The sequence below is a fragment of the Grus americana genome, chromosome 20 (assembly GCF_028858705.1).
Source record: "Grus americana isolate bGruAme1 chromosome 20, bGruAme1.mat, whole genome shotgun sequence".
In the NCBI taxonomy this organism is placed as follows: Eukaryota; Metazoa; Chordata; class Aves; order Gruiformes; family Gruidae; genus Grus; species Grus americana.
This window is the reverse complement of record NC_072871.1, coordinates 10,295,085-10,309,692: the sequence shown is the minus strand read 5'-3', so window position 1 is coordinate 10,309,692 and position 14,608 is coordinate 10,295,085. Positions and strand designations below refer to the sequence as shown.

The following is a 14,608-nucleotide window of genomic DNA, read 5'->3' as shown; positions in this document are numbered from 1 at the left end:
CCCATTTCATGCACGGCTGCTCTGCAGTCCGCAGGGGCGGCTGACGGAGATTTGTTGCTAATGCTAATGACTCACTGATGGGAATTCTCCAAACCGCCAGAAAAGTGTATGCAAAGTTCATCCTTATTTTGATTCGGTTACCTATATAAGTGGCTTTCTGTTACATTCTTGAAAGTCAAAAAGTTCATAAAGTTTTGCCGTAAGTTCAGATTTGAAAGCGCACTGGGCAGCCTGGCGGGCTAGGGCAGAGGAAGCAGCCACCAGGCAGAGGCCTGATGCCCTGAGACGGGGAGCTGTCGGATCACAGCTCTGCCTCCTACTGCAGATCCAAGAACGCTTTCTCTTTAGCGGATGCAAATCCAAAGAGCCTCCTCTGGGAACTGTGATGGTTTATGCCTGCTGCAGAGCTGGTTGTGGCTGGAGGAGAGGCGTTGCTGGCCACTCCTGTTAATCCCAGTATTTTCTGTAGAATCTGCATTGACTTCCACTGATGCTGGCAGTAGCCTTCCCAGGAAACAGGCAGGGTTGGATTTGGACCTTGGCATCAATCTTTCCAAACAGAAGGAGGCATTTCTCAAGAGCCAAGGCAAACAGTGGCATTGACTAAAAAACTAACACAACACAAATGCAGAGACAATACTCAGTGTATTTGCCCAACAAATATTAGAACTGCTTTTTAAGAAATCCCTGTTAGATCTTATCTTTTTCTCTCATCCACCTTTGTTCCCACGTTCTGAAGACTATATCCAAGACACGTTAGTGGAAGCTGTTCTAATCATTTTAGCAGTTTCTGGGTCATGAAAAACAAAGAAAAGCTTATTAATGAGAAAAATGAAATGAGATTTCCCTAAGCTGATTGCCGATTAAAAAAAAAAATTTCCACGTTCATTTTTCTGTATAAAGAGGAAAACATCTGTCGCCATTTCAATGTGTCTCAGTGTCTCTGCCTGTGTTTCAGCTGAGGTTTGATCAATAAATGCCCATTTTCACACCTTCCTTCCTAATCTTTTTAGTTAAGCTCAGATAGTTACAGATCAAAACAAAGTAAAACCAGTTAGCTGAGATCTTCATCAGGACTTTGGGACCTGGTGCTCAACACATGTTCCAGAAATGCTGGAACAGAGATCAGTACTTTCTGTTTCTAAAGATTTCAGAAAACTTTGCCAAGGATCAGAGCTAGATTGTGCAACCAAGTCGTAACAATGGCACGGATTGTACAATGCAGCCCTCATAAATTAAGCTTCAAACTGCAAGGTTGCTGTTTCTACTTTCCACCAGGTTGAAAAATATCCAGCTCTTCCAGAGCTGTATTTAGAGGAGGTAAAGACAAGTGTTGTTAGCTTTCCTGACAAGATCAAGGTACAAGGGGATTTTGTACATTGGCAGGTATGATTTTTCAGTGAGTCTTTTGTTTCCATTTAACAAAATTTAATAAATGATAGCTTTCTTAAAATGAAATAACCTTTTTTTTTTTTTACTTCAAAAGATTGCTTATACTCATGCACAATCTCAAAAGCTCTGAGTAATTGTTGTTGTTACCTTGACACAGTCCACACAGAGAACTCACAGCTGAGAGGAATCACTACCTGGGTGAGACTATTTTTGAAGTTCAGAATCAAGAGGAAATTGCCAACTGGTCTCCCAGAGGGACCCTGAGGACTCCGGACAGCCTCAGCTTACAGCCCCCTGCCGCTCCGAGCCCTGGAGCTGAGACTCACCACGGCTTTGAGCTGGACTTTGGTAAGGTGGCATTTCCCAAAGTGTCAGAGTGCAGTGGTTACTCAGTGCCCTCCCAAGACACGTCTTATGCTATTGCAAAAGAATGAGTAGTCTCTTCATTGCAAGAGAATTCTTGCTAACGGTTCTGACTAGGACTGGAAAAACTTTTAGGATGAGGGGGAATTTCAAATAGCTGGTTCATGTTCCAGATTTAAAGGTGAAAAATGAAAAAATGGCCAATCTAACAGATACACCCCAGTAAAAAATGCAACAGAAATGCTTTGCGTTTTCCACACAGTGCTGTGCTGTCTCACAGGTGTGAATTCACCACAGTGTCACCTCACAGCTTGCTCCTGTGCTGAATGACACAGCAACAGCTACAGACGGCCCCCAAAAGAACAAACCCCTTGCAGACCAGAGCCCATTTTCCAGCACCTTGCAGCTCCATCTGAAGGTCTCAAGGACCTTTGCAATTAATTCTTCATAATTACCACATCAGATAAATGTGGGATATTATTGTAAATGTACAGCAAGAGACATCAAGGCACGGAACATTTACAGGTGTTAACGAAGGATGCAGGGTGAACGGAGAGATCTGCTCGAGGGTGCTGCAGAGCTGGCCAAGGCAAGGGTGGGGTGCAGGGCATCGCCACTTCTGCTCACAACAAATGTTTGCATAGAAACAAGGGAAAGTCTGTGGCCGAAAGGGTTAAATGGCAAACAGTAGCACGTAGGCCGCTCAGAATGAAGAGATCTCTGCTTGCTTCCACCAAACAGTAGCAGATGGTGCATTGTTTTAAGGGCTTTTCCGAGACAAAAGAACAAGATCAGATAACCTTTTCTCAAAGAGGGTACTTACAAAAAGCCTTTGCTCTTATTAAGGATTCTTCATTGTTTTCCCCACAAAATTTTATATGTAATATTGGATTTTGAGGTGGCAGAGAAGCCAGCATTGTTTACTATGCTTCTCCCCACCCCCCAGGGATGAGGAGGGCATCTGACATGATTGGACAGTAAGTCTGTTGTCTGAAGTGTTTACCATAAGCAAAAGACATTGTATTTATTTAATATTAATAACTAAGGGATCCAATTCTGGAAGCTATCTGGCAAAAAGACCCTGCCATCCGCTATTCACCACGTGAACAGTAGGAACTGCTGCCTCATGTCTATGCCAGGAGAAACCTTTACCTTCTCCAAGCATCTGCAGGAGCTGACAGCATTTGAGCGAGCTCAAGCCCAAGGTTTGACCATAAGCCAGCAGTTCCACTACGGGCCATGTTGCTGCAGATGAGGCACAGAACTGTCATTCTGAAGACAATGTGGGTTTAAAATATGGGTCACAAGTGGATCCGTTCGCCACTCTTGTCAGGAAAAGGGCATTCAGATGCAAGGCTGTATTGTCTGCTATAATGCATCACGCCAGGAGTTGATTCTGTTCTCTTTTACAGAACACACAAGTCCCGTGCACATGCAGCATAATGTGTAACTATACAACTGCTGCAAAAGAGAAATATTTACCTTTTAAAGATACATGCACCACCTAACGCTAATTTCTATGCTAAAGAGATGAAAAATCTTCTGTAGTAAACATACTTGGCAAAATAACAAATTTCATTTTCAAACATAATAAAACCAGTATAAGAAGCAGATATTCATGAAATATTTGTAACTATTTATTGCCTGGAGTAAGACAGTGAACCTGTTCTGAACAGCTGAATTTTCTTTTTAAACACAGCCAGCATAAAATCCAGAATTGCAAATGCTATAAGCACATACTGTGATGAACACAAATCGTCTCCACAGGCATCACTAGCAAGTAATTCACGTAGGTCTTACATGCATCTCTAATCAGTTTAGGCACAAAACTTGGAATAACCAAGTGAGCTGATGAGGAAGTGGTTTGCACAGTCTGCTTATCTCAGAGACACCGCTACATCAGATCTTTCTATCATTCCTGCCAGACCACCAGGTCTCTTCCACAGGGAGCTGAGGAGATGAGCTATACTTTCCTTGATACTGCAGCACACCCCCTGAATACAGCCCACAGTACCCAAGTTTCTGTATCATTATTAAATAAGGGAACTAGGTGATCTAAGAAAACATTTTTGCCGTGCCCCTTCCTACAGCCTTGCAACTGGACTGTGAGGCAGATTGAACTAAACGAGCCAGAAAGCTCATTTCATCAGGCCAGACTCTGAAGTTTTTCCTTTTTTGTATTTCAGAAACAAGGTTTAAGCTGAAATTCATTGTTAAAAAAGTATTTTCTAAATGTTGAAGCTTAAGCATAGCTACTGGTTTAAAGTAATTGGCATTAGAAAAGCAAATGGCATGTTCTCCATTTTTCTGAAAATGCAGAATTTTAACCTGGACTACAAAGAAAATACATTCAGACATAACATCTTTCCCCTTAACTGCTGATTGACATATTTTCTCATATCACTAGAGGGAGCTGCCTTATTGCTTGTAGCAGAGGGAGAAATGATTAAATTAGTGGGATCAGCAAAGAAGTGTAACAGCATGGTTTCAGCTAATTGTCCTCTGATTGATAGTTTTGAGATAAGACAGCTCTTCGTGTTTTGCTTCAAAATCTCACACTGCCTTTTGTACTTTACAAAGCTTCTGCCTGGTGAAGCTTCAGTGAGCTCCATCATCAGCCTCCAAACATCCCTGAAGTTGTCTGCAGTGATGGCAGCGTTGAAGCATAGCATGCTGCTTGACTCTATGACAGGCACCATGAGAATTGCTTTTGAGAATTGCGCTCACTTCCTTTGAGACCAGTTTTCTCCCTCTGAACTAGTTTCTTTCCATACACTCAGAGTCTGTATTTGCACTGCTTAATAGCTGGCTGATAAATCATCCTATAGCCTGTGTGCGCACACGAAGTCAGGACTTTGTCCCTCTCCGTGCTGCTACTCCATAGTGTGCTGTTACTTGCAAAATACCACTGCAAAGCATCTGGACACACATGTGCATTTCTTGCTCTGCACAGTCCACTGTTGCTTTGCCATACAGGCTGGGGCTTTGGTATCCGTATTGCAAGTGTAGTGGGTTGAGGGAATTTAGTATAATTGATGAGCAATAGAAGGAACATTCCAAGGAAATTTAGGATTCTGATTAGGTCCAGATTCAGGCCCAGCCCTCTCTTGCTAGTCTGCAGCAAGAGCTGCTCTGCTGCTCTGGATGTGACATGCCACACGTGGAAGGGGCAGCAGCAGGGTGAAATATTGCCATGTGCTGCAACATCTGGCTGGAAGCTGAACTCTGGCCAACCCTCCGCACTAGAGGATTTAGATATAAACACAAAATATGGGGAGGACAGGAGCAGCACAGGCCACATTAATCCCCTTGTTTAGCAAGCAGCTACTCTCCAATGGCAAGTGGGTTACCAGACGTATTTATAGAGGAGAGAAGAAACTGATTCAGCAGGCGTGGAAATACAGATTCTCCAAGGTTCTCAAGAGTGCAGCTGAGCCCATTGATTTTCCTGCATAAACAAGTATAGCCTTCAAGTTTAGAAAACTCTTGCTTAGGGATTGCTCTTGGCTCACAGGTCTTGCTGAAGAAGAGCCAAACAGCCATCCTGTCCCCTGTGCTGCATTTCTCGGTTGTAATCAGGAGTTAGCAAACATCTTTTCTGCATCTCCATTTACCTGTCATCACTACAGCTCAGTTCTTGCATGCTAACAAAGTACTGAAATGCCTGGGTGGTATTTCACCCATCCTTTCCCTTCTCTGAACAGCATCCTACAATAATGAAGCAATTGAGCTAGCACAGTAACTTTGGAGGGGAAGGATTGCCCTGACCTGGGTATCAAACAGGTTAATTCCTTCTGGATCTGTCGCTCCATTCCACAGCAGCCTTTCAGGACTCTTTATGCCCCATCTTCATACACCTCCAGGCAATAATGTAGTCAAAGTTGTGCTTGCATCTAAAGTTGCAAATACGTATTTTTGTAATAACTGGTTTGGACTGATTGCTGACATGGGCAGAAAGAGAAAAAGCTGTCCTTGAGGAAAGCAGCGGTAAGTGCTTCTGCCTAGCTTCAAGTGATTAGAAAAATGAGACTTTTAGCCCAGCTTTTTTAATTATATGTCACAGAGATTCTACAGGGTTTTACTGAGATTCTGCAGGTGCAGCAGAAAGTGATTTAATAAATAGCATTTTTTTTTTAAAGACTGAGCATATGTGCATTGAAGCTATCTGGGTATGCAGTAAAATGCCATTCATCATAACGTAAGAGGACGTGAAATTTAGCCAGATGGTATTTCTTTAACGCAGCATGTGGCAACACAAGAAATGCATCTGGAAATAGCCACAATTAGGAAAATTATGTTCAAAAGGAGTGAAAACAGATCAGAACAAACTTTTTATTCACTTTGAGATCAATACTATTGGTCAGGCTTTGAGCAGAACAACAACAGCGTCGTTCAGTTTGAGGCACAAATTGAAAATACTTCCCAGTTTTAAAGTATGTTCTAATAGATTCCCATACTTTAGAATGGCCCAGATATTAGTATTAAAAGCTACTAAGACAACTTAGCAACCATAAATTTAGCTTGTACTTTTTTTTTATAAAATGACCTTATTTGTTAATATTGAAGGAGGCATCCTTATCTGGCTTTTGAAAGTGATGAGCTGTCTGTATACCCGCTGAAGGACTGTTCACCTGTCTTTTTTCTATTACGTTGCTTAAAACCAGTAATAAAACTTCCCCGTAGAAGCAGGATTTTCCTAAATATAACATTTCACAAAATCAGCTCTGGTAACTATAAGCATTAAAGAGTCTGAATCAGTCCTCAAATTTAGAAAGACTGGGTTAAACCAAAAATCTTTTTAAAAGGATGAACTCTTTATTGGGCATGTGATTTCTGGGTAATTCAGTATGATTTTGCCTTTTCAAACAACCCTCCAGAATAAGGAGATAGATACACACTAATGAAATAAAAGATGAGATTTTCATCCAGTCTCTTGATTCTGAAAAGCAGGGGGTTAAGGAAAGCCTCCTACAGTAAGTGAAGTAAGTGAAATTTGCAGTCAAGCTGTTTATAAAACCACAGCAGCATTCCAACAGAAAATCTGCATCAGGCTTGAAGCATTAGCATTTTATTTTACTCACATCCACATGAACACAAAAAGCATCCTGGCATGCAAAGAAGCCCACAACTCTGCTCCTTCCATGTTAAAGATCCTTCAGTATTTAAAGCAAAACCAAACCTTGCATGTTGTGGGCTTATCCTGAGGCATGGGGTAATTTGGATTCAGACAACTGGCATAGGGGTACAGATTTTATCTGAAGTTTCCAAGTCAAACCTATTTCTATTTATGACCCACATTTCAATTCATTTATGACTCTGGTTGCTGTGACAGTGGCACAGCACAGAGTAAACATGCAACCTGTTTGCATAAGCTTAGCAATTCATCTGAGAAGCTCAAAGCAGCCAAGAACATATCACTGGTAAACATTACATCACCTGTACTGTAAAAGACAGACAGGAGAGTTACAATAAGGAAGTAGTAGTGAAATGGGTGCACCTGGAACACGATTTGTTTTCCCCACTTAAAAGCGAAAGTTTTTTTTCACGGGTTCGTCTCCCCTTGTGACAAGAGAGAAATCAAGCCTGCACCCCCGTACAGGGAGAAGCTGCGAGATGGAGGGGGCACATGTGATGCTGCTAGAGTTCCCATAGAGGTGACCAGGTTGGGAAGCTTTTCTTCTTTTGTAACTGGTGGGTCTGATCCTGTTGGTGCAGCGAAGGAGCAGTGGGAGCAAGAGTGGCCATAGCTCACGCTCTGGACTTCGGGCTTAGAATGGGAATTGCTCCCCAGTCCTTCCCCTTCCCAGCATAGGCTTCTTGAGTCCTACCTCTTCCCCTCTCCCCAATACTTCCAGGACTTTACGCTAACAGATTTATTGACGGGATGTAGGTAGTGACATTTTCCTTCTTCAGATATGATAGAAGTAAATATATGCAGAGAAGTTATTCCAGGAATAAAGGCAGATGTCAGATTTGGGAGGCTTCCAAAACAGGCCCAGGGAGGATTCGAAAGGAAAATGCAGTTTGGAACAATGTTCACATCCCGCCTTTCCCTTTTGGCAATCCCCTGTTTATGTCTACGTATGAGGACTCAGGCATGTTTTGAGCAGTACAGCCAGACCTGAAATGCAGTAGAGAATGCTGAGGAGCAGATGCCCTGGGACCTCACTGAAAATATCATGATGCTGTTAGATTATTTACAAGGTGTGCTGACCTCAGTGGTAAGCCAGCAAGCCAGTTAGCAAATGCCTAAATCACCGAGGACTTTGACAGTGTAGAAACACAGGCAGCACCTGGAATCTGAAGGAATCTGCTTCCACTGCCTCCCTCTGGTAAATTCTGATACTTTCTTTCACCAGCATCTATTAAATGGAGCACAAATTATTTTCTTTGTATTTTTTTTAAATTAAGACACAGTGACTGTTAATGCCTATTTCCTAAGCTTCTGCAGGTGAGGGAGACCCTAGCTACACAGCACTGGAAGAGAAACACAGGAGCCATCTGGACAATTTGAGGCAAACCTCCCTACTACTGGCTCACAAACTGAAGGTACAGTAAACAACCTATACAACAAGCAAAGAGCAATTCCAGTTCTTCTATCCCAGGAAAAAAGGTGCTAACTATCCCTGGATTCAGGTGTATGCAGGCTGTAATCAGTTTGCATCAGCTGACTCTGCATCAGGTTTATAAAGCCCATGTAGCCACAAGGGAGGGGTGTCAACCTTAATTTGATAGTTGGGGATCCTGTTTTATCACTGGTGGGCAAGAATGCATTGTTCTGCTGCAGCCAAAGAGTTTGTACTGCCTTCCAAAGGCAGCAGGATGCAACAGGAGTTGGTGGCATAATACCTGTGCTGCCTTCTCATAGTTTGCTGCCCTTTGGTTCCCCAGCTCTGATGACCCATGTGACTTGGTTAAAATATCATTTATAGCATGTCCTTTCCTAATGTAGGCCCACCAGCTCCAGCAGAAGCAACAGCTTACAGTGCTGAGGGAGAAAGCAAAGCTAGAGGTTCAAGAGAGCCAGAGGTTTTTGAGTGACCTGCTTCAGCACAATCCAGAGGTAAGTTATCATTTCAGATCCTGTGCTACTGCTTCTGGAGTCAGCAAAATGTTCCTACAATCCCCACTGCTTTTTTTTTTTCCCTCCACTTAGAGTCCCTTAATCAAAAGGGGTTTTTTTAATTGATAAAACCTGTAGATTAGAGTAACTCTTTAGAAGTGCTCGGGTCTCTCCGGTAACAGAGTCCCTTAGGCTGTCATTTGGACTGTGATCTGGAATCACTTAGGTACTGCAGCTTTTGGTGTCTGTGGCTGGTTTTGCTGTGATATCAAGAGGAGAGTTTTTAAGTCCTGGAATTAATTACTGTGATACTTACTCAGGCATGAGAGCCTAGTGAGATGCTAATCTTGACCAAAAAGTATCCTTTTAAAAAAAGAAAAATATTTTTTTTAGCATGCTATTTGTTTGCAGCCTTGGATTCTGAAGTTAGCTAGGAACTGATGGACTTCAGTGCCTGTTTGTTAGAATAGGAATTCAGCCCCACGCATATAAACACAAGCTTAGACCTCATGTGCAATTCCAAGCTTTCGTTACATCGTTGAGAGTATTTGCTTTGGAGGATACTTTAGCTCAATTAATGCCCCAATATGTTTGAACAGTTCAGACAGAAGTAATTTCTGTCTGTTTGTTTTTAAAGCCCTTAAGGATGAACACAGTACCCCGACTCCCATGAAAGCAGCTCTAAATATGCAACAGTTAGTAAGCTGTTATACTATCTTACTTCCATATGCCCACACAGCTATTTCACTGTGAGTAGTATACAGCTCATTAGTTAATCCAACTCTTTAGGAATTATTGACATATGAAAAGCATTAGCTACAATGAAGGGCTTTCCCCAGAGGATGAAGGAAGAAGTCTTAAAAGTTCTGACTTTCAAATAGATCATTCAGGTCTATGGACAATTTCTGCATTTGCAGGAGTGCAGTAGCTCCAAAGGCAATTTTTCTTCTGTGCCAAGATTGGACCATGCAGAGGAAATGTGGAGAGGACACCAATTGGCAGGTGATAACGCAGCTGGCAGGTATGGAAGGCAGTCTATAATGACGCACTCCGATGGTTTAGCCTGTGGTTTGACTACATGAATGACTTGAGGCTCTAGAGCATTTGCACTGTGCATGGTTTCTAAAATGGATGTTCATTTCATGTATGTGGCTGTCACAGTCTTTGACTATGGCCTGAACATTTTACTTATTCAGAACTCTGATGTGAAGTATCAATCTTTGCAATACAGTCTTTTTACTCTGATTTATGCACAAACTATAATATAAACACTTTTGTTGTGGGTGATCTTGCCTTTTTCTTTTTTTTAAGGTAGAAGCCCCTTTGAAACTTGTGGGGAAAATATAATTTTCCTCATTTTGCTTTACTATTATATACCTTGGTATGAATGGGAATAATGTATGTGCACACTTTTACATTCATTTAAAGTGAGATAGATCAAAGACTTGAAAATTGCTTCTAGAATTTCATGGATACAAGTACCAGAAAGGAACTTTGCACAGGTAAAACTTCCAATATTGCATAAAAATGAGCACCATGCTAGTTTGAAAAAGATTCAGCTTCCATAGAGGACTTCACTATGAAAGTTAGGAATTGAAATAGTATCTCTGACTGCAATGAGAAAATATTTCCTTCCTTTCTTACCTTCAGTAATCAAGAGACACATTCACTGAAACAACCTGCACTGAAGACAGAAAAAGATCGCAGTCCAATGGATCCCAAAATAGTGGGAGAAAGAAAACCTCTGGGAGGAAGGGGTTCATATTGCTCAGTGCTTCAAGGAGGTGAACACCCAGTTACAGGATCTGGTGGTATTGGGCGAACAACACCACTTTCTAGCGTGGCATGAGAAACAGCATCCAGGGACTGGAACACAGAATCACAAATTTCACTAATTTTCTAACTGATTTTGAAAATTTTGACCTAAATACTTATTTTCACTATGCATATTTAAACCATAGCAACCTCCCTTTGTGCTCCTGACACTTCTACAGAAAATAATCTTGAGAGTTGGAAATTATTTACCCTATTTATAACCCCTTTCTTTTTACCTGTTTACCATGATTTCACTTGAAAGTAAAGTTGGTGTTCACAATTTTCTCCTGTAAGTGGACAGCTGTGGGGCGACTCTCCTCAGGCTCCTGCCAAGGGCAGCGCTCAGGCCTGGCTGCCAAAACTGCGCAAAGGCGCCTTGAATTCGGGAATGGATGTAACTGATGTGCTGTGGGAACAGGTTTTGAGGGTCTCTTTTCCTTCTGTTACAGTGAAATATTTCACTTACAGTGACTTAAATCTTCTCCTCAGGATCCTTGCCAGCAGAGCACGGGGAGCCGCTGCATGACCATCAAACCTTGAATCTGTTGTCACCTGCTGTGAATCTTCCCTGTGAGGAGACCTCTGCGGGGGACAGCTCTGGAGAGAGGAGTGAACAGGCCAGCTCTGACAGCCAGGTAACACCAGCTGGCTCCTGCTAGCGTGGGGGGTGTTTGGGTTTTTAGGGATTTTCTTTGGCTCTTAGTCCCCATGTCAAACTCATCACCTGCATGGCACTTCTCCAACAAACATGACGCTCTGCTCTGTCCCCAGTGGAGTGAAGTCGGCCAGCACTATGGAGGCTCCAGCACCTTCTGCCATTTCAGCTTGGCCATGGTGGAACAGTGTCTGAGGGGAGAAGAGCTGCGAGCTCGACACCAGGCTGCCCTCCTCAAGCTCCGCAAAAAAGCTCTCCAGGAGAAGGCCAGGGCTGAGCTGGCCTGGCTGGGCCACCAGAAACGGTGAGGGGGAGATGCATGGGCAGGACAGCACAGGCCTGCCCTGACTGGGACAGGTCCCTCAGCAGGAGGTGGAGGTGCTGCTGTCTGCTCAGAGGAAGAAAAACTGTCCTGGCTCAGGGGAAAAGAGCAAATATAAAGTCTTTCTCTTACAGAATAAGTGTGGGTAAAGTAGAAGGAGAGGAGTCTACATGGTTGTATTCTCTCCAGAGCACAGTCGAGCTCCCTGCTGCAGCCTCCTTCAGGCATGGTGTGAGCCCCTCCTCAGCGCAGGCTGAGGCCCCGTTGGGGACAGTGTGAGCCCCCTTGGTGCGAGGCATCCCTCAGTGCTGGCTGGGCTGAGGTGCCATGTGGGGTACAACTTGAGCCCCCCAGTGCATGGCGTCCCTCCCCAGTTGGTGCTGAGTGCTCAGGGAAGTCTGGCTGCCTTGGGAGAGGTCCAGGCAATATGGCCCCAGGGTGGTGAGGTGTCCGCCAGATCTAGCAGAACTTTCTGCAGAGCCTTCCATAGCTACTGCTGCTTTTACAGCTGCTTTGAGAGGAGCTTTGCTCTTATCCCTGGCACTGCTTTCTGAAGAGCATTAAATCCACAGCATTTCATTATCTGATTGTGATCCCCATCCTTCTCTGGTCTCCAGCTGTCTGGAAAACCTGCAAGATAGTAAGGGAGCCTCTGCCATGGCCGCAAAGCAGCGCAAAATCCGAACGGAGCTGAAACAGGAGCAGGTAATGCTGCAGCAAGAGGAGCTGGATTTCATCTTGTAAAGTGGGAGGATGCAACTTGGGGAGGTGCCTGGAGCTGCTGGAGCAAGTGGGGTTTGTTTTTTAAAAAAAAGCCACTGGTGTCACTTCATATGCATTATTCTGTTTTGCTTCCTACATTCAGTGAGGTGTTTTTGTGCCAAAGTCAGCAGTCTATAAATCTTAGAGAAAAGAAAACACCTTTTTTTTTTTCTTGCTACACTGTTACTGTGGATTTTTCTATTTGTGCCATAACAAACAGGTCCTATAATGTAGGTTTCCACTGATTTATGCAGATTTATGCTTCTGATGTTGAAATATATTAATCTGACAGCTAATCTTATAGGCTCAGTTCCCCCCACTATGGAGAGGAATGCTGGGCTCATAATTACACTTGGTAATCAGAAAATTTCTGTCCTACTCCTTATGTAGCACAAGCTTCTCCCTTACTTCAAGGCATTCTTGTGCAAACCACAAGCATCCTGTAGTTTTGAATAACCTGAAGATAATTAATTTCCAAAGGTCTCATTTCTCGGAGACACCCCATCATCCAGGCAGTGAAACATCCCCTAAACTGTCATCAGTTTTCACAGGTAGCCCCCAGTCACCACTAGTGAAAAAGAAAACTGCAAAAATTGTTTTCAAAAAGGAACAAAACCTGCATCTTGAATTTTCAGGATGTTTTGTGAGTAATATTGCCTTATGTTAAGACTATGCACATTAAGTAGGTCTTTTTTCTGTTAGCTTAGTTCTTATGCTCCTCTCTTCTGCTTTGCGTAGGTGGAAATCCAGCACCTGCAAAATGTCTACAGGGCAGCACATCAAGAAAGAAAGCTTTTATTAAAGCAGCAAAGAGAAATTTTAATGATGCAGCATTCAACAGCACACCTCCAGGAAAAGCTGCATCATTTGACTGCAAAGCAAGAGGTTATTAAGTCACAGTCACTAGATGTCTTGGTGGGTTTTTTGAGTGGATAACAACTGAAGTCAGAGCTGATGCTATAGCTAAGGAACCCAGGTGAACCCTTATGTGTTACCTTTTCCTTTCAGCTTACAAGGAGTCCAGCAACTGAAGAAGCAATAAAGTTGAACACAATGAGACTTATTTTTAGCCCAAAATTATACTCATCCTCAGCAGAGTCTACAGCCCACCCACAAAGGCCTGATCTGTCAGGGAATAGAGAGAGTTGCATCCAGCTAAAGAATAAACAAAGCAAGAAATATGAGGGGTAAGTAAAATCCTTTCCACAGTGAGAGCTGAAGATAAGAACCAATCCAATGGAGAAGACAAAAGCAGTTATGGCATGGAATCACAGAATGGTTTGGGTGGGAAGTGACCTTAAAGCCCATCCAGTTCCACCCCCCTGCCATGGGCAAGGACACCCTCCACTAGCCCAGGTTGCCCAAAGCCCCATCCAACCTGGCCTTGAACACTGCCAGGGATGGGGCATCCACTGCTTTTCTGGGCAACCTGTGCCAGGGCCTCAGCACCCTCACAGGGAAGAATTTCTTCCTCAGATTTCATCTCCATCTCCCCTCCTGCAGCTTCAGGCCATTCCCCCTTGCCCTGTCACTCCATCTCCTTGTAAACAGTTTCAGGATGGGATGCAGCCCAGGACACGGTTGGCCTTCTGACCTGCAAACACACATTGCTGGCTCATGTTGAGCTTCTTGTCCCCCAACACCCCAAGTCCTTCTCCTCAGGGCTGCTCTCAATCCGTTCTCTGCCCAGCCTGTATTGGATTGGGATTGCCCTGACCCACATGCAGGACCTTGCACTTGGCCTTGTTGAACTTCATGTGATTTGCACAGGTCCACCTCTCAAGCCTGTCCAGGTCCCTCTGGATGGCATCCCTTCCCTCCAGGTGCTGTCAACAGCACCACAACAAACCAAAAACCCAACAAAATTCCTGGTGGTTACAGGGAGTTACGTTATGATCTCAGTACTTCTGTATATCACAAATATGAACTCCTTCAATAGAACAAGCTAAATCTGAGCCTTAATCCTGAAATTTAGAGAGTACATGTATATATCTGTCTGTGTCTCTATTCATATATATGTAATAATGTAGTACTGTGATTTGGGTTTATGACTAGAACAAGTCTGTTTCATGCTGAAAAGGGCCATGTTGGTCTGTTAACATAAGCTTAATACAGCCCCTTCCCTGTGCACTGGGTAATAAACTACTTAATCCTGTGTGCAAAAAGTGGAGTAATATTTGTTCCCCAGGCAGTTGTGCTTTTGTTAGAATGGCTCCATACTCTTCCATTCACTGTC

General features: G+C 43.4%; 1 protein-coding gene across 12 annotated transcripts in view; it reads left to right on the top strand.

Moving 5' to 3' along the window:
• CCDC187 (coiled-coil domain containing 187) overlaps positions 1-14,608 on the top strand; it is a 45,063-nt gene that overhangs the window by 17,005 nt on the left and 13,450 nt on the right. For all 12 annotated transcript variants that reach the window (XM_054849105.1, XM_054849101.1, XM_054849110.1 and 9 more), the window contains 10 exons: positions 1,550-1,740; positions 8,198-8,304; positions 8,708-8,818; positions 9,736-9,839; positions 10,469-10,602; positions 11,123-11,268; positions 11,405-11,592; positions 12,228-12,315; positions 13,111-13,287; positions 13,381-13,559. In XM_054849105.1, the coding sequence (XP_054705080.1) occupies positions 1,550-1,740; positions 8,198-8,304; positions 8,708-8,818; positions 9,736-9,839; positions 10,469-10,602; positions 11,123-11,268; positions 11,405-11,592; positions 12,228-12,315; positions 13,111-13,287; positions 13,381-13,559 (1,425 nt within the window). The remainder of the gene's footprint in view (positions 1-1,549; positions 1,741-8,197; positions 8,305-8,707; positions 8,819-9,735; positions 9,840-10,468; positions 10,603-11,122; positions 11,269-11,404; positions 11,593-12,227; positions 12,316-13,110; positions 13,288-13,380; positions 13,560-14,608) is intronic.